Source organism: Dermacentor variabilis, chromosome 11 (assembly GCF_050947875.1).
Source record: "Dermacentor variabilis isolate Ectoservices chromosome 11, ASM5094787v1, whole genome shotgun sequence".
Classification (NCBI taxonomy): domain Eukaryota; kingdom Metazoa; phylum Arthropoda; class Arachnida; order Ixodida; family Ixodidae; genus Dermacentor; species Dermacentor variabilis.
Genome location: NC_134578.1, coordinates 114,024,054 through 114,051,099, shown reverse-complemented (window position 1 = coordinate 114,051,099; position 27,046 = coordinate 114,024,054). Strand labels below are relative to the sequence as shown.

At 48.0% G+C, this 27,046-nt stretch overlaps 1 protein-coding gene across 1 annotated transcript in view; it reads left to right on the top strand.

The window, feature by feature from the left end:
• Positions 1–27,046, top strand: part of LOC142564073 (putative cytochrome P450 301a1, mitochondrial) — an 84,709-nt gene that overhangs the window by 9,630 nt on the left and 48,033 nt on the right. The window contains exon 2 of the mRNA XM_075674903.1: positions 15,561–15,801. Within this exon, the coding sequence (XP_075531018.1) occupies positions 15,561–15,801 (241 nt within the window). The remainder of the gene's footprint in view (positions 1–15,560; positions 15,802–27,046) is intronic.

The window sequence follows — 27,046 nt, the reverse complement described above, 5'->3', positions numbered from 1 at the left end:
GTCAGTGCGAAAATAGGAGTTAGAATTTTCAAGCATAACATTATGGTCCCGGTGAAGCCGTTGCGGCCATAGCAATGACAGCTCATAAAAAAGTGGCAGTCTGTCCTGAAAGGCTAAGCATTGATTACTATAGCAAATCAGCAAACAGCTACACGAAATACCGATGGTAGTTTTATCGGCCGCATAAATCAGAAAACAATCACTTACTAACTGAATGAACTAGCATGGTGTTAGCGCTCACAAGCAAATATGAACACGTGACAATGGAGGAGCGCGGAAACTTGCTGTCAAAACGCTGGTGTGAAGAAGCGTGGCAGCAATGGCGAGCGAAGTCATCTTCGTGCAGTCTATCGCTTCAACACAAGAGCGGCGAGAGCACAGCGCGCGTAAATGTATTACCCGTTTGGAGATCCCTTTCAAGATATAGCGCGCGAGCGTGCACTCGCGGCCGTGCAAACTACGCACTTGTTGGCGGATTCGACGCTGCCACCTACCGCTCCCTCCCACGCTGCGTCCCCGGTTTGCTCCACATATGACTCATGAGATTGAGCTGCGATTGTCCGTTCACTTCGTGCCTGGCGCACTTTGTAAACGCCTCAGATGGCTTTCAAAACAGCGGTCCCCGCGGACACGCGCGATTGACCAAGCCACCCCGAGCAGAACCTCACCCCTCCTCTACTTTCCTGCCCACGGCGGGCCTTGTCCACAACGCAGTTGGCTTTTAAAATGCAAAGGCCCGGAGGCGTATTTACAATTGCTAGTTGGTACAGCGGGGTGTGTACTTGCGGACACGACGGACGCTTGCGCGCATGCGCCAGCAAGAGCACGTGCGAGAGAGGAAATGTGGGGACTTTTGCTCCTTGAATATACGACTCTGCCTAGGCGCTACAGAGAAGTTTCTTAGTGCGTGTTGTATGCGCTGTTACGAACGGCCTGCAAGGGTACCGACCTACAAAATTTTCCCAGCCAGTTACAGCTGCGCAGGTGGCGAGCTTCCGAGAAGTGACCGTGGAACCCTTCCCCACCTGCTGCGGCGACTCGTATTGTAGGGACGATGATGTTCCGCATCAGCTCCCCCTCGGCGCCGCTATGACTAAACGCGGTCGGCGGAACAAGTATTGTTAGTGGAATCGTCGTCGCTGTCACGGCATGTGAGAATCGGTGGAAATCCTGGGAGAAGATGTCTTGCGGCCGTCTCGCGGGGCTTAGAAGTCATGGACAGGACGGCGGCTATTGTCTGCAAGGTCAACACTGGGGTGAAGAGGCGCCTGCTCGGGTCGGGACCAGTGTCTACAAGAACCCTCTCACCTCGGTGTGGTCACTGAAACCTGTGCGGAAGTGAGTGCGTAAACGGTGCCCCTTAAAGGTGGGTCGACTACGATAACTTTGGACGCTCAGTTTGGTTGAACGGCAGTTTTCCCTCACCTAGGGATCTAGGGAGGGAAAACTCCTCAGATTGCATTCCTCTTTCAGTCATATTAGACTGATGAACTGTAACGTTGTCATGTAAATACTGTAAATAAACCTTTATTCCTCATTCTTGATGAGAACATGCAAGTCCCTCCTTTCAACAGCGTCCTCACCGTGGATAAGTTGGACGACGGCAGGGGCCAGCTACCATCTATTTCATGCCCGCCCCTAACAATTACAACTGGCTGACAGCGGTGAGACATACTTTCCGACGTGGTACTGTGTCTGCGGCGAGTGCTTGGTTCTTACTTTGACTATCTAAGCTTCATATTGTGCTTGTTCTGTTTAGAACAGTAGGGAAGCTGGATTGTTGATTGTTAGCTAGGTTGTGTTTTCCCAGGTAGGTTTAGCGAGCAGGATCGAGGCAGTAAAGCAGCAATCACGGAGTTAAGGACACTGCTGAGAGACGAATTGTTGATGGTTGGTGAACAACTGGACCTAGAAGTACGTCAGGAAATGCTAAAATCGACATTATTGCAGATAAATTCCGAACAAGCCAGTGAGGAAAACATTTAAATTGGGTTACATCTTTTTAGGAAAAGAGAAGAAAGGGAAAGAGAAGAACGGGACAGAGAGAGAGAGAGGAACTCGAGAAAGATCGCGAGTTAAGAGAAGTGCATCTTGAACATGAAATGAAACGTTTATGAAACGTTCCCTCTCAAGAAAGTAAGGGGCTCTGCGACGATCAAGTGAGGCAGAATCATACCTCATGTACAGGCTGTTAAAGACACTAGAGGTCGGGAACGGCATAGGCTTGTTCCTAGGAAATTTTGAAAGGACTCACCGGAAGATAAACTTCGGTCTGAGTACATGGCCACAGCGGTTGCTGTCTATGTTGCCGTGTGAGGCTGCAGAAGAAATCGCCAGACTCAGTGCGCAGGATGCATATGGTTATGCAAAGGTTAAAGCTAGTCTTTTATAAAGGTACCACCTTTCAGCCGAAGGTTTTCGGCAGAGGTTTAGAAGCACATGCAAGAAGGATAGCGAGGGATATCCGGAGTCTGCATATAGCTTAAAGGCCAACCTAGTCGAATGGTTGAAAAGCGCGGAATCATGCGAGAGCAGAGACATGATTGTTGAATGCATGATTCTAGAGCAGCTTTTCAAAAGCCTCCCTCAACCTGTGAAGCTGTGGGTGCAAGACAGAGGAAATGTAAACACCGTGGAAAGGGCGGCTGAATTAGCCGAAGATTACGCAACGCGTAGACAGCTGAACGACGAGTACGGAAATTTGGACGGTCGAAACAGACCGCGGAAACCATTTCCGTACAAAAAGGGTTCGCAGACTAGACGACCGGAGCTGTCGACGAAAAAGAGCGTCAAGCGACGAGAAAAAGCGTCGACGAGAAAAGAGCGACGACAAAAGAGCGTTGAGAAATCAAACACGGAAACCGTACAAAATGAGCAGAAAATAACATTCGAATCATTTAGACCAATCCGCTGCTATAAGTGCCACAAACTCGGACATATCACTGTAAATTGCGGGAAGCCTAGCGTAGTTTTCTCCTACGTGGATGAAAAAGACGAGAATATGGAACTTTTAAGCCCATATCTTCTCGACCTCCAAGTTAACGGCAAACCATGAAGAGTGCTGAGAGACTGTGCCGGAACGATGGACATTGTCCATCCGTCTTACGTGACGGTAGATGATTTTACTGGAGAAGTAGCCTGCATTAAACAGGTTGTAGAAGAACGCAGCGTGTGTCTGCAGATTGCCAAGGTCAAAATCAGTGGACCATTCGGGGAGCTCGTGACAAAGGCTGCAGTTTCCAAATTTTTGTCACTGCAGCACCCTTACATTCTTTCGAATCGGTCAGATCATTTATTGCGTGACAAGGGGCTTAAACTGGGAGTGGGTGTAGTACAGACCATGAAGCGAGGCCAAACTCGTGAAATCCCGTCGCTTTCAGCTGAAAAAACAAAAGCTGCTACAGCGGAAGTAGCAAAAGAGGTACCTTAAGTAACCGAATCCGAGCTAGGCTCGAGGGACGGAGAAACGGCCGAGGAAACACAGCCAGCTGACCAGCTTAATAAAAACGTATCACTGGGGTGTCAAAGTTCACTCCTGCAGGAAGAGCCCGCTGACAAACTAACAAGAGAGACAGGGTCGTTATTATGACCGGCCTCAAAGAACTTTGATCGGCTTTTGCGTGTGGGCAGAGAGTCACTGGCAGCCGAGCAAAGAATGATGACAGCTTAGCTAAATTGCATCACACAACTAAATAAGGTATTGCTAAGCGCAACGTGACGAAACAAGAGAGAGGAGGATTGCTGTATCGTACCGAAAGGTAGGATTCAAGATCAGTTAGTCGCACCTACTAAGTACAGGGAGGGCCTTTTGAGTCTCTGTCATGGAAATGGGTGGTCTGGCCACCTAGGCATAAAAAATCAAAGGAAAGATTGCTTATGGAATACTACTGGCCACCTAACTGTTTCAAAGGAGTAGAAAACTTTGTAAGATCATGCGACGCCTGCCAACGCTCGGGTAAACCAGGGGAAACCTGGAAGGCTCCACTAAAGGTGGAGAACCCTTTCAGACGAACCTTTCAGACGACTTCTGATAGACACGGTAGGGCCTCTACCAAAGACAAAGTCGGGTTACAGGTACTTGTGTACCATGATATCTCCGGCTACAAACTTTCCAGAAGCAAGCCCTCTGAAAGAGCTGAGCTCCACCGATTTAGTAGACGCGCTTTTGACAGTATTCGCGCGAGTTGGTTTCCAGCCGAATTTCAGGTGGACCAAGGATCAGTATTCACCAGCGCACTGACTTTCCCATTCTTACAAAAGTGCGGGGTAAAGTTGATACACAGTTCCGTCTATCATCCTCAGTGAAATAGTGTAGAGAGGTGGCATTCAGTGCTTAAGCGAGTTTTGCGGGCGCTCTGTTACGAGCAGAAGGAGGACTGGGAGAATTGCCTTCCGGCCACTTTGTTTGCTTTGCCAACGGTTCCTTATGATGCTACAGGGTTCTCGCCAGCAGAACTAGTGTATGGGAGGACACTCCGTTCTCCACTGAGAATGTTAAGGAAGATGTGGGAGGAAAGACGAGAAATTCGAGCAGTGGTAGAATACGTGCTAAATCTGCTCGAATGGCTAAGTGCAACCCAAGAGCTGGTCGAAAACAACGTGGGAGTAGCTCAAAAGAACGCCAAGTTCTATTACGACATGAATGCGAGGCTTCCTACGTTTGACACCGGAGACCAGGTAATAATAATCAAAATTTCAAGAAAGAACAAGCTTGAAGTTCACAGAGACGGGCCCGTTAAAGTGTTGCACCAACTTCCAGGTGCTAACAATGCTCTGAAAATGCCCGGTCGCAGGAAGGAGGTGAGGATACCACTGCAATTTGATGAAGCCGTACGTAGAGCGGAGTGGAGTCGTTAAGTGTATCATAAAAGAGCAGGATGACACTAGTACCAAGTTTAATGAGTATAAGGCGACCTCCAACTCTTAAATCAGCCTAGAAGAATAGTAAAACATTCGGTAAGCTCACACGCTCTTACACCCGAGCAAGTAGAAGAGCTAAAAGCGAGGTTAGGGGAATACCTCGTGAGATTCAGCGATCGGCCAGGTAGAACCGAACTAATAACGCATGAAATAGAGCTGACATCAACCGAACCCGTAAGATCAAGCCCTCACAGGGTGTCTCCGCGACAAAGAGAAGTTATGGAGACAGAAATACAGCGCATGCTAGAGTTGGGAGTTTTGAGCCCGCTGAGAGTGACTACACGTGACCTCTAATACTTGTAGAAACCCCTATTAACGACGCTGGTCCATGTATTCATTATAGGAAGTTAAAAGCCATCACTAGGGATGAGCTGTACCTGATACGCAACATTGAGGAAAGAATTGAAAGAGTTAGCGCTGCTAAATACATTTCAGCGGTAGATCTCGTGCCGGAATACTAGCAAGTTGCCTTTCGAGAAAGTGCCAACCGCTATGCCGCATTTATCTCACCTGTACGCACTTTTCACCTTCTGGCCCTCAGCTTCAGGCTGAAGAACGCACCGTTTAGCTTGTCTAAGTTAATGGGTATTGTCCCAGAAGACTTGCAGGAGTTCCCTTTGCGATAACTTGATGATGTAGCAATTTTTCTGACAGCTGGGAACAACACGTATCACACCTCAAACAAGTGTTTTCACGGTTGAGGGAAGCTGGCTTAACGATGAAGGCGGGAAAAGTGTAGGTTTGGCTGTTCGCAGGTTACTTTTCTGGGTCATGTTGTCGGTCAGGGCACGCGACAGCCGGCCGAACTGAAAATAGCTACGATTAGAGATTTTTCTCAGCCGCGCTCAAAAACAGACGTTTGTTTCTTTTTGGGAGTTGTGCGGTACTATAAACCGTACATTCCGAATTACTCTCAAATGGCATGTCCTTCAACGGACGCCCTCCGAAAGGGAGCCCCAAGTAACGTGCAGTGGGATAAGAGCAAAGAGAACGCTTTGCGAGGTTTGAAAACGCTATTGGTTCCTCGTCCTGTGCTTCGCGCGTCAGAGTACACAAAAGAATTCATAGTTCGGTGCAACGGAAGTGACAAGGGTACGGGCGCAGTGCTTAGTCATGTCGGCGACGATAATGAGAAACATCCTATTCTATATGGCAGCCGTAAACTAACTGTAAGAGAGGAAGCCTACAGCGCTTGAGAGCAGGAATGTGCTTGTTGAGTTTGGGCAGCCCAGAAGCTGTCGTGCTACTTGTACGGATCGAGGTTCACCTTCGCGACAGTCTACTGTCCTCTGACGTGGCTCAATCAAATGTCACACAAATATGGCCGCTTGCTCTGATGGAGCCTCACTCTCCAAGAGTACAACTTCGCTGTTAGATATAAGAAGGGAAATAGCATAGCAATGAGGATGGTTTGAGCGGGCTAATTCGGATTCTGCATGTAAGGGTAGCGCCTAAATTTTGGGCTTGTTATTGTTAATTTTCTTAAGCCAAGAAGATCCCCTCTCATTTAGATCCCCTCCCTTCAACCGTCAGTGTGCCCGCTGCGTTGTCGCCAGGAAAGGATGTGACATGCGGTGGTTGGACCTGGGGCAAACGTTCAACTAACACCTTTATGGTGTTGAGAAGTAAGGAACACCTCCATCGCCAAGAGATCCGATCTAACGGTGACCAGATGTTGCCCGAAGCGTCGATGTTCGTTCGGGGCATCGGGGTTCATTCTAGTTATTATGACTGATGTTGCACGGAAGCTCGAGAGTCCAGCCGTCGCTTCGTTGTGTCCCTCCGCCTGGCAATACAGGTACACGAACGCACGCACGCACGCACGCACGCACGCACGCACACACACACACACACACACACACACACACACTCACACACTCGTCGTTGTGCCCGAGTGCCACGCCTACCGAACGCTATGAGCTCCGTATTGCTTTACAATGTTTTAGCCCTCTGTATGCCTTCCTCTTTTCCAGTCGTGATCAGCTCTCTGCAAGACCGAAATAGGTTACCTAAATTAATCACATCACTGGCGATACGCACAAAACACGTTTCTAATAAAAAAAAACTCTGCGCTCGTGAGCCCGGCCCAGCGCATTCTGATTCCGGCTAAACGCGACCATCTCATTCGTCTGCTGTTTCTTTCCGACATTTGCTTCAGCCATGCAAGATGGCCATGGTCGCTTTCTACTTGAATTTATCGCCTCGGCTATCGCATCCTAGGTTTTGGATTGCCCATTACATGCAAAAACTTTCTTTCTTCGAGGTTCTAATGGCTGTTCTCGCGGTGTCAGTATTCGACTCAGGTACCGCACCGAATGCACTTCACCGCTTTTGTTAATTTGGGCACGAACGACACTTTGGCCACGGTTGCTTGCATCACACCGGAGAATACATTCTTCGCAGCAGCATGGCGAGGCAAGTACCGACCGTGAAGAGAAAGCTTTTCTCTCAGTCAATCCACGCTTTTCGAATAAGCACCGCTAATCTTACACTTTTGGGCGACTCACGCACTTTCATTTTCTTTCTCTTGGATCCACCAAGTATCCACATTAAAGACAGCACCAAAATATATTACGCAACTTACACACTTGAAAGTACACGAAGATTTGAGCTTAATTCTAATTACTACCTAGGCACGCTCCAAGCGATACTAAGACGCTGCTGTCTGATAAATGCAGGTGCGAGACACGTACTAACGCTTTGCTTTGAGTACGAGCGAGACACATCTGAAAGCGACAGGATTAACACTTTCTATATCGTGCGGTTAACAGCGGCTCCGCTAAATAACGCATTTTTCTTCTAAAGGAAAAAATTCCGCGCCACAGCAGGTTTCAAACAACAAACCTAGACTTGGCACTGCAAGCGCATCTAAAAAATCAAGCCTCTCTGGTAAATGACATATCGAAAAACTTTACACCTGCGAGAAATGTCTCATTAAAGCGAACTTGAGGCGGGCGTTGTCTGATAGCTCCTGTCAAACTTGCAAACCCGCGGATACAAAAAGCGCGTATGTTATTATCCTCACTGCAGAGCCCCGGTACCTTTCGGTATTGTACTGTCCACCTGCATTTGTGGCATTGCCCTCGGAATGCACTGCCACGTATTATTACGTCGCGTCACCTGCCTGCCGCGTTCTCCTCTGTCAGACAGACTAAAACTTGAAAGAACTAAACGAGGGGGAACGTAATTGCCCCCTGGCTTTTGTCCTCCTCCGCGCCGAAAGTCGAAAGTCGAGCCGTTGGTAATACGGGGTTATAATTTATAAGTTTTGTGTAATTTCCGAAAAGCCAGCCGTTGCAGGTAATATTATTCAAAGAGGTAGACATTACTAGTAGGGGAAACGAAAACACATACTTAATCACCGGAAATTAACTAATTATCTTCTAAATATTTTCTTTACGGCACATATTGTATTTTACGAGTTATAGCTGGTGAGTTTGCAAGACGTATACACATGAAATAACCAGCTGTGGTTGCTCAGTGGCTATGGTGTTGGGCTGCTGAGCACGAGGTCGCGGGATCGAATCCTGGCCACGGCGGCCGCATTTCGAAGGGGGCGAAATGCCAAAACACCCGTGCACTTAGATTTAGGTGCACGTTAAAGAACGCCGGATGGTCAAAATTCCCGGTGTCCTCCATTACGGCGTTCCTCATAATTAGAAAGTACTTTTGGCACGTCATCATCATCATCATCATCATCATCATCATCATCAGCCTGGTTACGCCTACTGCAAGGCAAAGGCCTCTACCATACTTCTCCAACAACCCCGGTCATGTACTAATTGTGGCCATGCCGTCCCTGCAAACTTCTTAATCTCATCCGCCCACCTAACTTTCTGCCGCCCCCTGCTGCGCTTCCCTTCCCTTGGGATCCAGTCCGTAACCCTTAATGACCATCGGTTATCTTCCCTCCTCATTACATGTCCTGCCCATGCCTGTTTCTTTTTCTTGATTTCAACTAAGATGTCATTAACTCGCGTTTGTTCCCTCACCCAATCTGCTCTTTTCTTATCCCTTAACGTTACACCTATCATTCTTCTTTCCATAGCTCGTTGTGTCGTCCTCAATTTGAGTAAAACCCTTTTCGTAAGCCTCCAGGTTTCTGCCCCGTAGGTGAGTACTGGTAAGACACACATATTATATACTTTTCTCTTGAGGGATAACGGCAAGCTGCTGTTCATGATTTGGGACTGCCTGCCAAACGCACTCCAGCCCATTCTTATTCTTCTGATTATTTCCGTCTCATGATCCGGATCCGCCGTCACTACCTGCCCTAAGTAGATGTATTCCCTTACGACTTCCAGTGCCTCGCTGCCTATTGTAAATTGCTGTTCTCTCCCGAGACTGTTAAGCATTACTTTAGTTTTCTGCATATTAATTTTTAGACCTACTCTTCTGCTTTGCCTCTCCAGGTCAGTGAGCATGCATTGCAATTGTTCCCCTGAGTTACTAACCAAGGCAATATCATCAGCAAATCGCAAGTTACTAAGGTATTCTCCATTAACTTTTATCCCCAATCCTTCCCAATCCAGGTCTCTGAATACCTCCTGTAAACACGCTGTGAATAGCATTGGAGATATCGTATCTCCCTGCCTGACGCCTTTCTTTATTGGGATTTTGTTGCTTGCTTTATGGAGGACTACGGTGGCTGTGGAGCCGCTATAGATATCTTCCAGTATTTTTACATATGGCTCATATACGCCCTGATTCCGTAATGCCTCCATGACTGCTGAGGTTTTGACTGAATCAAACGCTTCCTCGTAATCAATGAAAGCTATATATAAGGGTTGGTTATATTCTGCACATTTCTCTATCACTTGATTGATAGTGTGAATATGGTCTATTTTTGAGTAGCCTTTACGGAATCCTGCCTGGTCCTTTGGTTGACAGAAGTCTAAGGTGTTCCTGATTCTATTTGCAATTACCTTAGTAAATACTTTGTAGGCAACGGACAGTAAGCTGATCGGTCTATAATTTTTCAAGTCTTTGGCGTCCCCTTTCTTATGGATTAGGATTATGTTAGCGTTCTTCCAAGATTCCGGTACGCTCGAGGTCATGAGGCATTGCGTATACAGGGTGGCCAGTTTCTCTAGAACAATCTGTCCACCATCCTTCAACAAATCTGCTGTTACCTGATCCTCCCCAGCTGCCTTCCCCCTTTGCATATCTCCTAAGCCTTTCTTTACTTCTTCCGGCGTTACCTTCGGGATTTCGAATTCCTCTAGACTATTTTCTCTTCCATTATCGTCGTGGGTGCCACTGGTACTGTATAAATCTCTATAGAACTCCTCAGCCACTTGAACTATCTCATCCATATTAGTAATGATATTGCCGGCTTTGTCTCTTAACGCATACATCTGATTATTGCCAATTCCTAGTTTCTTCTTCACTGTTTTTAGGCGTCCTCCGCTCCTGAGAGCATGTTCAATTCTATCCATATTATACTTCCTTATGTCAGCTGTCTTACGCTTGTTGATTAACTTCGAAAGTGCTGCCAGTTCTATTCTAGCTGTAGGGTTATATGCTTTCATACATTGGCGTTTCTTGATCAGATCTTTCGTCTCCTGCGATAGTATCCTGCCTAGCGGAGTTACTACCGACTTCCATTGCACACTCCTTAATGATGCCCACAAGATTGTCGTTCATTGCTTCAACACTAAGGTCCTCTTCCTGAGTTAAAGCTGAATACCTGTTCTGTAGCCCCTAAGTAAACCCCTATAAATAAATTTTATTTCACTAAGGGCTGCACCCTACGAGGAAGTCATCCCATCTCATTACAAATAAATCTTTTATCTATCTCTCTCTCCTCCAAATTCACCATACCTCCAGAACAAGCTGTTTTATCCTGTTTTTCGCACTGATTTCATTGTAGTTCAGCGCCTGACTCTCTTGTTGAATTCTGGAAGGGGAAATGGGAAAGATTTCCTCCTCCGGCTGAACAATGTCTCCCTGTAAATTGCTGCAAACGGCTCCAACGTGCACACGAACTGTTGCATCTGAGCATTCTCAAACGATCATTTCTCTACAGTTTCCAGTACCTTAGGTAGCAAAGCAGAGTTAAATGGGAACGTGGCGGTGTCATTAGCGCTGTGCGCAGAAAGACAATCAGGAGCAAGCTGCGATAAATTAGGAGTGCAGGTAACTCAGAAACCGCCGTTTGCCAAACCCAACACTATGTTTTCACGGACCATAACGTCCTGCCCCAGTACCATGGGAATTGCCAACCTCGGGCAATAAATAAAACGCTGTCTACATCTCTTGCTCAGGAGAGGGAGAGAGAGATTGAGACGCACTGCAGCTCGGTGCGGTTATAAGACAGATTTAGTTGGGCGTCCGCAAGAGCTCCGCATGTGGTTGGAAACCCGTGGAGGCAACAGTGGGCATGCGCAGTACGCAGGAGCACGCACGGACATTACGTGCGCGCACAGCTTTTCGACAAGGTTGGTTGCATCTGCTCGGGGCTGAGCGACAGCGTTTTACCTCTCGCACGCAAGGGAGACAATAAGGATCCGTGCGCGCCGAATTTTCGTTCACCGCCAGTATTTCCCGGTAAACATTACGGTTACGTAAGCTACAGCTGCCGGGAAGCGTTAGAAGCAGCCAGGGATCTTTAAATGATATCGCGTTCCACTCTTAAAGGCGAAGCTTAAGCGTCTTTCAAGTTTTTTGACTGTGGGTGCGTGACATCGTGGTTCTTTATTTTGTGAGCGAGCGATGTTTGGAGCGCTTGCAGAGCTGATAAAACTACCAACGTTACTGCGCACAGCTGTCTAATCATTTGCTATCGCACACAATGATTTATATTTAGGACCAAAGTACGACTCGTTCCTCGCATCCACAGCAAGAAGCACCTAGAAGCGCGATATGATCTTATTGCACTTCGACTTTATATGGAACATCACGGTGAGGGCAACGGCCAAAACTTGCCTGGAGTGTTCCTGTAGTTGCATTCGCAATAAGAAGCATCAAATCATCCTTGTATAACGCTGCGATAACGCTTCCAAGCGTTTTAATATGGAATCCACTCTAAAGAGGGTGAGAATTAGACGTTTTTATTCTTCGTGTGCGCATCACCAAGAATGCTGCCGCCATTTCGGCCCAATGTGGAAAGTGCAACGTTCGCTGCTCCCATGAAAGCAGGTAAAATTTTGTTGCGGTTAGTATACCGCACGAAGGGAGAATGAAAAGGATTACTTATTATCTCCAAAGGCTTATTTAACAATAAATTTTAAGTAATAACTGCCCTTAAAACAAAAAATATAGCGTCTTGCTGACTTGATAAGGGTACGACGCATTCCGTGCCCCCAAATAATTAAGAAGACATTGCATTTCATGGCTGTGTAAGGATGTCGACAGCTTGAAAAAGTAATCTTCTCTCAAGGCCGTAATCAACCGATACAATGTAAAGTTTTACTAAGGCTTACCCTACTGTTCTAATTACATGTTCTTTCATGCAATCCATGCGTACGCTGTGTTACGTTAAGTTCTTCGAGGACACCGGAAAGTCATCATTACCAGTTTGTAAAAGTGATATATAGTGATACCTGTAGGTCGTACGCGTAATTACGGCAAAGTGTAAGGCTAGCTTACACGGCTTTATACTATTCTCGAATAAAACATCTGCCACTATCAATAGCTTGCAACTGCAGAGAAATCGCGCTGCCACTTGCTCTATTCGATTTATTTGACTTTTAGTTGTGCGAATTCCGAAACAATTACGCGTATGACGTGAGGAGGAGGCTGTGGGCGTCCAAAAACATGGCCGTTCGAACAGTGCCTTTATTCTTTCTTTTCCACGCTTTCTGTTCACGGTCTATCTGTGCATCGTTATATATTCCCCCTCCCACCCAACAAAGTGCGAGCAACAAACATATGAAAGAACAAGGAGAGGCGGATAAACAAAAATAAAAATAAGCAGTTGCTCCAATGTCACAAGATAATTCTGTAATCCCATCAAGTTCATAGAAACGCGCAGTTGTTGGGTCACGTCTAGCATAGCTCTGGTGGGCGAGGTTGATTGCAGCGTTCCGGGCGACATAGGAGTGTCCTGCACATGAATACAGGTAATGTTGCAGCTTGTACCCATGTCGTAAATAAATAGGCTTCGGCCATGAATGGGCAAAAGTATGAAACCTTCCCCTCCCCCCGCCCTCAACTATCGAATTCCTCCTCATTGAACAACGAGTCATAGAAGTGGATAGGGTGCGCATACGAGATATGCTAATACAAAACAACCGAGGAAATGGGCACACCATTGAAAAACTACACACAGTGCTCAACCATAAGCCTTGACTCCCGATTAGAATAAGCGTATGGAAGCAAGGCATGAAAGAAAAAGACCTGGGTCGACTCACGAGAGTCCTACTCATTAGCCGCCTCACACACGCTCTGCTGTACGTACATCTGCAAAAGAGCAAAGAAGCAGAACAACACTGCCTAGTCCCCCAGGCGTACAAAATAACGCTACACCTCAAACAAAAAAAAACATGCAAATAAGCCTACACAACGCCACAGACGTGCTCCTTGAAGCATACACAACGGCACACATCCACCGACTAAACCTTAGCGAACAGCACGGTGGATACCACACCACGTCAGCCTAGACGCAGGCAGATTCACACTAATACCGCATGAAATAAGAAAAATGATCCTATCTAGGAACGTGCGTTCGGGCCACCGCGAAGGCATAAGGAGAGCAACAGGAAAAGCATCTCACAAGACCTACGGCGAAAACCCATCGGCCGTCTGCACAGTAGCAGCACAATATTCTAACGCAAAGGTTGCATATGCCTCCTGTGCCACAACAGGCTCAACCTTAACCAACACAGCGAAAGTTGCCGCAGCAGCGACATCAACCAAAAGGACAGAAGTCCCAGAGGAGGCAGCCATAGCCCTAGCCATTGATTCAAGAAGCTCTCGGACCTTCTTATGTGATTCTAAAGCAGACATAAACAAATTTGCAGAGGGTCCACTAGCAATTCGAACCATGTGAATCTTGTAAAGAAAGTGCGCCCACATTGAAGGAAGAACAACGGAATTGTTATCGGTGCTGGCACACGCGAAAAACCCTTGTAACGAAGAGGCACATCAAAGCGCTCGAGGATTCTTAAGCTGAGCGATGACTCTGGATAACCCAGTGAAGGCCTGTGTGCATACCACGACATCAGACAATATTATCGCCTAAACAGACGCACAAAAGCACTAGCACACGTGTAGCCCCATCAAACACCAAGAAATCACATAGCGGTGACTATGAACGAACTCCTACCCAAGCCCGCACATATCTGTACACACATACTCCGACCAATTAAGCCCACTCTGTAGATTTTGCGGGGAACTAGCAACACTGCATTAGGTATTATAGGACTGCGAGGAAGACAAGCCTTCTCTTAACCACATCGTCTCTCCCTCACTTGAAGCACGGGAGGTAGTGCTGCTCAGTTCTTGCCTGGACACCCAACTGCAGGCCGTATAGCGAACTCAATAGGTCGCCATCCAACATCGCTTCAAGACAAACAGGCCGGCCTGAAGAAACAACGCCTACTCATCTCACCTAACACTGGCGAAAACGCTGGCAGTCACTTTAACATACACTGAAGAGGATAAAAGCGAAAGCCTGCGCGCTCACGACATACTCCTCACAATACTTGGCATTTTTATTCGAACTCGTTGATACTTCCTGTTGTTTTTTCCGACCAAAGGTCATGGGTGCGAGTGTCTTAATAACGTGTACACTAACTTACTGTGCCTTAATGAACTTCCTCCTTATTAACACAAAAGGTCACATGGTTCTACTGCCACCAATCGTTTGACTCCCGTCAGATGTCATGGTCTGACTGCCTGAATTAGCTATATCTTAATTAACTTCGCCCAAATTAACACTAGCAGTGAGTTCGACGCTCGACCTTCACTATGTCAATTGATATCCAATTTGTAGACATGACCGGCTCACGCATATCTCCATGTTGCGGGTTGGGTTCGAGTGCCGCAATTAACTTCGCCCTAATTAACACTAAAGGTCGTGCGTTCGGCTCCCTCCTCTCGACCTCCACGATGTAAATTGAAATCGTACTTCGAGATATGGTCGGCTGTCGCACAAGTGGGTTCCACTACCACCAAATGTCGTACGTTCAAATGCCCTAATTAACGATATCTTAACTGCGCCTTATTAAACTTTGCCATAACACCACCTGCCGTGTTGATGCTTCTCCGCGTCGGCTTCACGCGATCTTTTAAAGATATTAATGACCTAATTCTTATTACTAAACACAAAAGGTCGTCGGTTCGACTACGACGAAAGGTTGTGGGACTTTACTTCGTCTCAATTAACCCCACAGGTGGTGGGTTCCACTGCCAACAAATGTCGAGGGTTCGACTCTCTATGAAGTTCGGTGTCATGACAGCTGACATTTGATTTTGCTGCACATGACCCATTTGAGGCTTCCACCTTGATAAAATTTTGCTTCCTACCTCTACTCCATCATGTAGCGCACGAGTGTCTATCGTAGAAGCGTCTCTAGATATACTGCCAACCATACCTTGTATAACACTCTTCACAGTTTGACTCTGTCATTGTGAGCTCTTAAGTTACCACGGCTGCAGGCGTCATTCGTCCATTGACATGTTCATCGTCCTTGCAGGTCGGTATGATATTCGGGATGGCAGTGGAGCTGCGTGGGATATGTACCAAAGGTATGGCCCCATTGTGGTGCAGCAGCTGCCGGGGCGGAGGGAAATTGTGCGCTTGTTCAGCGCAAATGACATTCGGAGGCTGTACCAAGAGGAAGGAAGGACACCGCGCCATGTTGGATCACTGGCTCTGAAGCTATCCCACGAAAGTCAAAAGCCGAAGTTCTTTGCAAATGATGGCCTACTGCACGCGTAAGTTTTATTTATGCACGTGTCGTTTTCACTGTACTCAATCGCAGACACGCGAACTTCATGTACACTTGCGCATTGTTCTGTGAAACTCGCCCTTTGCAAGATTATTTCACTCCCAAGTGAATTTCAAGATCGTAGAGAATTATGACTGTGCTGGTTTACGGGCCAGCGGGCCCACCAGGCCCAACGGTCGCGCCGCTCCTTCTCTCAACCCCACATTCCCCTTCCTCCTTGCTAAGCAACGCGAGTGTGCTAAAGCCGCGCTTCTCCGTCAGACAACTTTGCGCCGGGCCATGCAGCTCAGACGTTCCTCCGCCTCTTCTTCCGCTAATGCATCTTCTTCACTTCCGACCCCATCACCACCGGGCTCTTACGCGGGTACAGTGAAAGGGCCCTCGATGCCAGCGTCCTTTTATTTCCGCTAATATAGCCGCGCCATGATGAGAACCGCTCCTTTGATCTCCGGCTTACTATGCTGGAACACCACAAGCGCGAACAACAGCGCATCTCCCACGATTTTCTACAACAAATCCACACATCGACACAAATCCTCCAGACAACCACATCATCTCTTACATCCCATCTTACTGAGCTAAATGAGCACCTCTCCACGTTCACCACCCTGTCCTCTAACGCCCTGGTCGCCCCATTAGCTGACCTGGTCGAAACCAGCACCACCGCACACCAAAGTCGCATAGTTCAGCTCAAAACTTTGATTGTCCATATTCTCACTACCCACCAAGCGAAATCCGAGCAATTGGAATATTTCGCTTTTGTTCGCCGCTCCCTCCAGGAGCCACTCCCCCCGGCCAAAAAGAACGATCATGTAGACGGAAACTATTGTACCTCTATCCTATCGTAGATGGCCCGTGGAAATGACCTCGAGATTGTGCAGTGGGACTGCCAAAACCTTCGCCACAGTAAGAGCCTCCTCCACCAGTACCTCCTCACGCACACCTTCCTGCCCTATTTTCTTCTTCTCCAGGAGGCTCGGACGGCCTGCACCGTCCTAGGTTACCGCGACTACCATGCCACGACCGACATACCGCTTTCGTCAATTTGCGCACGCAGAAACGTCCTCGTCAAACCACTTGACCTCACTTCCAGCCTCCATATTTTGTTGCTGTGGTCTATTACCAAACTCACCCGCCCTTCCGTCTTTCTACAGTCCCCTTGTCACCTCCTCTTTATTAACCGCCTTGGCAAGTTCCTTCATTCCCATCCTCTCACTACCCATTTCCTCCTTGCGGACGACATTAACACTCCTCACACGCTCCAGGGCTACCCCCAGACACCAAAACCTGGCCGCCGTTACCACTGTCTTGCCCAGAAACGCCACTTCACCCTTAATACTCCTGGCTCCCCAACTCGAGCGGGCATTGTCTGACAGCAGCACTCCACGACGCCCGACCTCACTTTCTCGTGGGGCTCCCTTTCCTTTCACCGGCAGGTCACAGCCGAAACCGTTCTCAGAGACCACTTTCTTTTTCATACTTGCACATCTCTTTCCCACATCCCTCGATGGCACCCAGCCACTCATACTGGCGAGCACACATTTCGCACTAATCTTTCCGCCTGCTATGAGTCTTACGACGAGTGGACGTAACGCATCTCGACAGCGGTTTCCACCAGTAGCCGTCACGTTCGTTCACGTCACCCGATCCCAGACCAGGATCTTCAGTTTCTTTGTTTATGACGTCGGCGTAAACGGCTCCAACGTTCCTTCCGCTCCGAACCGCCAAAATACCCAACCTTCCTTGCGGATTGCTGCTGTGCGGGCCGAAATAGTCGCCCACGGCGTATCCCTCGAGCATTCTCGTGGGACAGCGCTTTGTGACGACTTCGACTCCGCATTGCACTCACGACCTACGTGGTCCCTTTTTATATCTCTCTTAGGTGCTAAGCCTGCCTTTGCTCCCACTCTAGCAAAAGTCCTCGCTCAGAGAACTCCGCCCGATGTCTTTGACAAGCTCACTTCTGTATATCTATCGCCCCCTTTTCACACATTCATATCCAGCCTACTTGGGCTATCCTGTCCCACACCTGGATCGCCTTTTCACTTTCCCGCAGCTCGAAGCTACCCTGGCTGCTAATGCTACTCACTCGGCTCCTGGTGAGGAGTCATCACATACACTACACTCCGCAACCTTCCTGACAACGCCAAGGCATTTCTCCTTCGGACTGTCAACAATGCCTGGGAGAGCGGTTGCTTGCTGAGCTCTCGGACATCCTCCCTTATTGCTATAATCCCGAATCCGGGCAACCCTGCCTCCATTTCCAACTTTCGAAATGTCCCTGACGTCGTGCTTTGGCAATATCCGTGAGCGAATGGCCCTTAATCGTTTCTCTGATTTTCACGAGGCGTGAGAGTTCTTCCACCATTCTCTTACCAGCTTTTGAGGCCGCGTCTATGCACAGGACATGTTGCTGATCCTCCAGCACGCCTTTCTCTCACCCACACCCCGCAAGGTACTCTCTCTTGTAAACGCTGATGTCCGCAGCGCCTTCGACGGTGTATGCCACGACCACATGCTGTCAGAACATTCCTCCCTGGGCTGCGGCAACCGCATGTACTCTTATCTTCGCTCCGTCCTCTTGAACCGAGTAGCTCTCTTTCAAGCAGACTGTCCGACTCCCTCCCCCTCACCCGTGGCACTCCTTAGGGTACGGTTCTCTCTCATACTCTCTTTAACTTGTTGTAACCCCTCTCGCCTTCCAACTAGCCCAAATTCCTGACCTACGCCACATCTTTTATGCCGACAATATCACCATCTGGTGTCCCTATGGTTCTCCTGGTCACGTACAAGACACCCTGCAACGTGACCTAGATCTCATCGGCTCCTTTCTCTCAACGGCTGGCCTGTCTCCTGCTCCGTAGAAATCCGAGCTTCTCCTTCTTAACAACTCATCATATCAGCGCTACCACAACATCAGAACCTCAATCCATCTTTCTGGCTATCGCTTTCCTATTGTCCCCCATTGCAAAGGTATTGGCTTCTTATTGCATGCAGGGTCGTCAGGTCTTCTTTATATGCTGTTTTGTGGGCTACGACGTCTTTCTACGCTATGTGGTTGAGTCGATCCTATCAGCGTCGGATGATTTTCGGTATTTAGACGAAGAGCAACCCCACCTTTATCTTTTGCGGCTTTACTTTTCCGGTTATAAGCTTAAGAAGCGCTCACAGCTGCTCCTGTGTACGGTTGGTTCAGCGGCAAAAAGGAAGGTCCAGGGGGTCCCTACTCCGTTACGGCCAGATAGTCGGTGATGTAATGAGGATCATTTCGCATGTCTCCAGCCAGCTTTCTGTCTTCAGCAAATGATATGAGAAAGATAGGTGACTTTCTGGCTTCCTGCAGCACTATCGAGGACATCGGTGCAGGCATTCCGGCTGTTCACTTGACCATGTTCTTCCTGGATGTCCCGGGTAGAAATCCATGCTACGGCGGTAACTTTAGCAGCCTGCGGCTTGCTCGATGGCTCATGGCAACGTTGACGATGTCTTGACCATTTGGATTCGCAGGGGATTTCTGGTACACAAAGAAGCACCTCCATGAGATGTCGCACTGAAGTGACGATGAAGGAAGGCGCAATGCCGAAACTGAGTTACGAATACAGCCATATTTGTCGAACGTGTGGCCAACAAAACACTCATGGCAATGATAGCAGCTAGCACACTGTCTCTCGCCGAAAATTTTACCTGCGTGTCAAGCGCGTCGACTTTTCTACATGACTCGCCCAAAGTTCAAGCGTACTCGCTAGTGCCTACCTGCTTTCCAGAAATTAATACACGATTCGTGTGCTGCATAGATTACCCCTGGTTCGGTGACAACAGACAACGGATAGAACTAACGATAACTTTCAAAACACTTCCGGTAGAGAAAGGCGTGCCTTCCGCTGAGCGATAATATGCAGCTAACATTGGCTTCACCGACGATTACGATACTTCACCGATGATTCTCCGAAATTCACTGGCCATTACGATACAACTTAATGCAAAATGCAGGCCTTTATGTGTTCTTATTTCGCGATATATTCAGGTATCACACCGATCAGCGCACCGAATGGCAGAGCAGCGACGCGCGGCGCTATATATAGGTCCGCCATAGATTTGCAGCCTCGCGGAAACTGCAGCATATGCAACCGTATATTTTACCGGAAAACACTTGAGGTGAACGCTGTGCGCGAAAGCGAGCTTTCTGATTTTCTTTCTTTACCCACGAGGGCCGGCACCGCCGCTGCCACGCGGATGTGAGCGCCAACTGGTGATGCTTCAAGGTGGCTTCTAGCGCTTTGCTCCTCGCGCTCTCTTCGCCATCGCAGTCTCCTGCTTTTCTCCTCACCCTTTCGCCATATTCTCACGCTGCGAATCCTGCCTCATGCTTTCGTTGTACCCTCCTCTTCCGCTTACCTCGTCACACTGTCTTCGCTGTCGCCTTCTTTCGTGGCCAGCTGCGCTCCATGTTCCTTTAGCTAAGCTCACGGGGCACGCTTATGCTCAACGCAGTCACGATCTCCTTAGAGCTGCGCCCTAAAACGTCAACCGCCGTCATAAACAATTTATACGCGCGTCGGTTTTGAAGGAAATGTCTTAACCCGTAATATGCTGTTATCATTTCACTTGCAACGAGATTTCAAGGTTCTTCACCGATGCTGCGCTTGGGTTGAATTCACTGGCCCGCGAATCAAATTGGCTAACCTTTGGATTAAATTAAGGGATTATTGTATTTCATTGAGTTTCGCTTGAATTAAAACCACTGGTAGTGGCAACAACTTGTACAATGCTCTAGAGCCCTGCCGGCCCCGTCCAAGCCTGTGCCACAGGCTGGCCGTGGTGAGGGTGAACCTACTAAGCCGGGCCGCACTAGGGCCCGTTCATTCAAGGGCCTAAGTCGGGCTCTACAGCACATGGGAACATCTATATTGCAATGGTTCAAGGCAGCGTCGGCCAAGCTGAAGTGACGCGTGCAAGCAGGGCGCGTTTGGTATATCTTATCAAAGAAAATAGTAGAAGAGATAAAGCTCTAATTTCCTACTATTCCACAAAAAGAGCATTGCTTCCGCGTAAGGAAAAAAGAATGACAGAAGAAATCGCTCTTCAAACCGTTTCCCTGTTACCGCTTTTGCGTTTGCATAATAACATTCATTCATTCACAAAACTTTATCAGTATCCAGAAGCCCGGTTTTTCAGACCTAGGCGGGCCGCGTCCACGTCGGCACCGGCAGGCCGAGCCTTATGGCGTAATCGTGGACCCTCTAGACCGCCCGTAGCTGATCTTGATATGAAGAGCTTGATATCATCTTGTGCCAGTAAAGCCATTTTTCTTCGGGGTCGGCGAGAGTCGCGGGACAACCCGCCAGCATGTGTCTGATGTCAGTGATGCCATCGCACACGTTACATTCTTTCCTAATTTCTCTTTTGGGGCGAATTTTATTTATGAAATATGGAGTGGGCTACGTGCCGGTTTGCAGTAAACGTAGCGTGACTGCCTGAGCCCTGTTCAATTTTACGTGTGGCAGTGGGAATTGCCTACGCCCCAAGCAGTAACATTTAGTGATGTCGTTGTAAGTTAGTAAGTGATCTTTATGCTCCCTGGAATGGTAGTGGGCTTCGGTTCGGTTCTGACCGGCACGGCAAGCAAGTCCTCGTGCCAGGTCGTTCGTCACCTCGTTGAGGTTGGGCCGAGTCTCGTCCACTTGTCCCATATGTGCAGGAAACCATCGGATTTCAGTTTTGATAGGTTCGACCTTGTCGATAATTTTAGCCGCAGTCCCGGCTACATAGCCTTTGCCAAAGCTTTTAATTGCTGCGTTGGAATCGCTATAGATGAAAGACCATTTACGGTTCCTGATGGCTAGAGCAATCGCGGCTTGCTCCGCCACCGTGGAGTCCTTAGTGAAGATGGTGACGGCGTCCCGTACCTCGCCCCGGCTGTCGACCACCACGGCGGTGTAGGCCTCTTTGCCTTTGACCCAGGCAGCGTCTACAAGGGCCGCCTGTTGTCCTAGCTGTTCAATTTATTTCAACAAAGCTTTCGCTCTCGGTTTTATCCTGCTAACATTGTGTTCCGGGCGCATATTTCTCGGGAGGGGTGTGGTTCTAATCGCATCACTAAGGTTCGCGCTCAATTCTACCTCGGATTCCTTCGGTTTCATCGATCTATTGGAGTCTGTCCCTATCGCTTTGAGTATAAGCATGCCCGCTCGCGTTTCCGTCAGTCTTTCCTGCTGCGCCATCTGTTGCGCTTACGCCATCTCTTCTATCGTATTGTGCACGGCTAGGCTCATGAGCTTCACGTTCGAGGTGCTGATGGGTATATCTAGGGTAGCCTTCACTAACCTTTCTGATCATAGTGTTTAGCTTGTTCAGCTCGGCCTGCGACCATTTAAATAGACCTGCCACGTAGGTGAAGTGAAAGAGAGCGAACGCGTGCACTAGCCTTAGAGCGCTGTCCTCACCCAGGCCTCTGTGTTTGTTGCTGATTCTCCTTAGTAACCTGATGACTTGGTCCGTCTTGTTTGAAATGTATTGAATGGCATTAAGATTTGTACCTCCCGCTGCTATGTGGAAGCCTTAAACTCTAATCTTTTCCACCTGATTGATCGCGGATCCGTCGTGACAGCGTAAGATAATCTTGGGTTCCTCCCCGGGGACGTAGCCCCTGGGTCTTCGACCCCTGCGCCGATGTTTTAGGACCAAAAGCTCCGACTTTGCCGCCGAACAGATTAGTCCCATCTCGCCTAGCGTGCTTTCCACGGCGTGTATGCTCTCCTGCAGTTTGGTCTCCGTTTGGCCTACGCTACTTTTGGCGCTCCATATGTTTATGTCATCGGCGTATATTGCAAAGTGTATACCTTCTATACTCTCCAGTTTCCTCGCGACTCTCGTCATTGCTAGATTAAATAACATGGGCAAAAGTACGGCCACTTGCGGGGTACCCCTGTTTCCCAGGTTCATCACCTTCGATTTTAGTTCTAGCGTGAGGCTCGCTTGCCTACCGTCCAGGAACGCCTTGACTACGCTGTATGGCCTCTCGCCCAACCCCAGCTCGGACAGGACTTCGAGGATGGCCTTGTGCTCTATGGGATCAAAAGCTTTTTCGACGTCTGGTCCCCGAATCGCTCTCGCGTGCACCGGGCTAACGTGTATGATCTGGAGTTTGATCGGGAGCATGGCGTCCTGAGTCGATAGTCCGGGGCGGAAACCGATCACGTTATACGGGAATATGTCATTTTGCTCGACGTATCTAGTGAGTCTGTTAAGAATAACGTGTTCCATAGCTTTACCTATGCACAATGTATACGAGATTGGACGTAGGTTATCCAGATAGAGCGGTTTACCCGGTTTTGGTATGAGGATGGTGTTGGCCATCTTCCATTCTTCCGGATAGTCTCCCTTTCTCCACAACTCCGTGAAATGATCCGTCAAGAAAGTGATCGACTCATCGTCTAGATTCATTAAGAGTTTATTGGCAATACCGTCGCGTCCGGCTGCCGATTTACTAGAGAGAGCATGAAGGGCGACCCGTACCTCACTCTCGGTGAAATCGCGCTCCATTTTCTCGAATGGTCCTCCCATGTACTCCACGCGTTCATCGCCATCGCCCGGTTGTTTGGGCGGGAGATATTTGTCCTCGAGCTCTCTCACGACTACCTCCTGAGTCGCGTACTGGCTGACTTGATGTACCATTTTTGCAATTGCCGTTCTCTTGTTTGACTTAGTGTCACTCTCATTCAATAGATGTTTGAGGATGTTTCAACTGCCACCATGTTTGATTCTGCCGTCTGCCAAGCGGTAAACTTCGCCCCACTGCTGTTTCACGAGCGTTCTCGAATGCTCCTCGATCTGTCTGTTTAGCAACGCTATCTTTTTCCTGAGCTTTCGGTTCAGTCTTTGCGCTTTCCATCTTTGCAGGATGGATTGTTTGGCCTCGATCAGATGCGCGAGCCTACTGTCTATACTCTCTATGTTTTCTTCGGTCTTAATTTCTTTAGTGGCCTCCCTGAGGTACTCTTCGAGCTGGTTGATCCAGGTCTGGAAGGACTGTCTGCCCGCTTCTATCGGTTCCGATTTTGGTCTCCTTGCTTTAACTTTCCTAAAAAGGTCCCAGTCAGTGCACCGAAAGGTTCTAGTCTCTTGTTTCGGCATACCTTTACCTACGTGTATCATATAGTGGTCTCTGCCTAGATCGGTACCCGAGTTTTCCCAACTAACTTGTTTGGAGTTGTTGACAAAAGTTAGGTCGGGTGTAGAGTCCCTGCACGTGGACGTGCCGCAGAGGGTGGGGAAAGCTGGATCGGTGATTAAGCACAGTCCCAGGTCCGTTGCAAGGTCCCATAACCCCTCACCTTTCTTTGTATTCCAAACGTATCCCCACGCTTCGTAGGGGGCATTAAAGTCCCCTCCGATGATGAGCGGAGAGCTCTTTGCGACTGCGAGTGCCTTGTTGAAAAGTGCCCTAAAGCTTTGTTTCTTGTAGGTGGGACTGCTATAAATGTTTAGGCAGAAGGTACTCTGCGCCCTGCCCTTGTGCGTTTTGAGTACAACTTCTACTAGGATATACTCGATTTTACTCAATCCGAGATGGACATCGTGTTCGATAAAGGGTAGCTTTTTGTCAACGAGGGTGGCCAATCCCCTCCCGCAATCTTTTTCTCTGCAGACCTATTTGTACCCGGTTAGCTTTACTTCGCCCGCTAAAGTTTCCTGTAGCATAATTACTTTTCGTTTCTACCGATCGATCCAATTATTTGGCGCAGCGATGCCTTTTCGTTGTGGAATCCGCGGCAATTCCACTGCCACACACTAAAACTGTGGGCTCTATTCATGATTATTGAATGGGTTAATTTTGCTGATATCCGCGATCGATCTCTTTGGAGCGCCCCCTGACGTTACGGAGAGCGATTTTACGCTTTCTGATTCTGACGGCAAGAATTTGTCGTCGTCGCTTCTCGTTTCGAGTTTCTTGAAAACAATCTCGATGCTATAATATTATTGTAGCATTAACGCAAGGGATGGCTACCTACTCGTGCGTTTATTTTACGCTATATACTCGTGAATTCACCTCTCTCTCTCTCTGCATGTATATATATATATATATATATATATATATTGGCACGTCGTCGTCATCATCATCATCAGCCTAGTTACGCCCACTGCAGGGCAAAGGCCTCTCCCATACTTCTCCAACTACCCCGGTCATGTACTAATTGTGGACATGTTGTCCCTGCAAACGTCTTAATGTCATCCGCCCACCTAAATTCCTGCCGCCCCCTGCTACGCTTCCCTTCCCTTGGAATCCAGTCCGTAACCCTTAATGACCATCGGTTATCTTCCCTCCTCATTACATGTCCGGCCCATGCCCATTACTTTTTCTTGATTTCAACTAAGATGTCATTTACCCGCGTTTGTTCCCTCATCTAATCTGCTCTTTTCTTATCCCTTAACGTTACACCCATCATTCTTCTTTCCATAGCTCATTGCGTCGTCCTCAATTTCAGCAGAACCCTTTTCGTAAGCCTCCAGGTTTCTGCCCCATATGTGAGTACTGGTAACACACAACTGTTATACACTTTCCTTTTGAGGGATAGTGGAATCCTGCTGTTCATGATTTGAGAATGCCTGCCAAACGCACCCCAGCCCATTCTTATTCTTCTGGTTATTTCAGTCTCATGATCCGGATCCGTGGTCACTACCTGCCCTAAGTAGATGTATTCCCTTACCACTTCCAGTGCCTCACTACCTATCGTAAACTGCTGTTCTCTTCCGAGACTGTTACACATCACTTTAGTTTTCTGCAGATTAATTTTCAGGCCCAACCGTTCTGCCTTGCTTCTCCAGGTCAGTGAGCTTGCATTGAAATTGGGCTCCTGAGTTTCTAAGCAAGGCAATATCATAAGCGAATCGCAAGTTGCTAAGGTACTTTTATCCCCAATTCTTCCCACTCCAGGTCTCTGAATACCTCCTGTAAACATGCTGTGAATAGCATTGGAGTGATCGTATCTCCCCGTATGACGCCTTTCATTATTGGGATTTTGTTGCTTTCCTTGTGGAGCACTACGGTGGCTGTGGAGCCGCTATAGATATCTTCCAGTATTTTTACATATGGCTCATCTACGCCCTGATTCCGTTATGCCTCCATGACTGCTGAGGTTTCGACTGAATCAAACGCTTTCTCGTAATCAATGAAAGCTATATATAAGGGTTGGTTATATTCTGCACATTTCTCTATCACTTGATTGATAGTGTGAATATGGTCTATTGTTGAGTAGCCTTTACGGAATCCTGTCTGGTGCTTTGGTTGACAGAAATATAAGGTGTCCCTGATTCTATTTGCGATTACCTTAGTAAATACTTTGTAGGCAACGGACAGTAAGCTGGTCGGTCTATGATTTTTCAAGTCTTTGGCGTCCCCTGTCTTATGGATTAGGATTATGTTAGCATTCTTCCAAGATTCCAGTACGTTTGAGATCATGAGGCATTGTGTATACGGGGTGGCCTGTCTTTCTAGAACAATCTTCCCACCATCCTTCAACAAATCTGCTGTTACCTGAGCCTCCCCAGCTGCCTTCCCCCTTTGCATAGCACTTAAGGCTTTCTTTACTTCTTCTGGCGTTACCTGTGGGACTTCGAATTCCTCTAGGCTATTCTCTCTTCCACTATCGTCGTGGGTGCCACTGGTACTGTATAAATCTCTATAGAACTCCTCAGCCACTTGAACTATCTCATCCATAGTAGTAACGATATTGCCGGCTTTGTCTCTTAACGCACACATCTGATTCTTGCCTATTCCTAGTTTCTTCGTCACTGCTTTTAGGCTTCCTCCGTTCCTGAGGGCCTGTTCAATTCTATCCATATTATAGTTCCTTATGTCCGCTGTCTTACGCTTGTTGATTAGCTTAGAAAGTTCTGCCAGTTCTATTCTAGCTGTAGGGTTAGAGGCTTTCATACATTGGCGTTTCTTGATCAGATCTTTCGTCTCCTGTGATAGCTTACTGGTTTCCTGTCTAACGGCGTTACCACCGACTTCTATTGCGCACTCCTTAATGATGCCCATATGATTGTCGTTCATTGCTTCAACACTAAGGTTCTCTTCCTGAGTTAAAGCCGAATACCTGTCCTGTAGCTTTATCCGGAATTCCTCTAGTTTCCCTCTTACCGCTAACTCATTGATTGGCTTCTTGTGTACCAGTTTCTTCCATTCCCTCCTCAAGTCAAGGCTAATTCGAGTTCTTACCATCCTATGG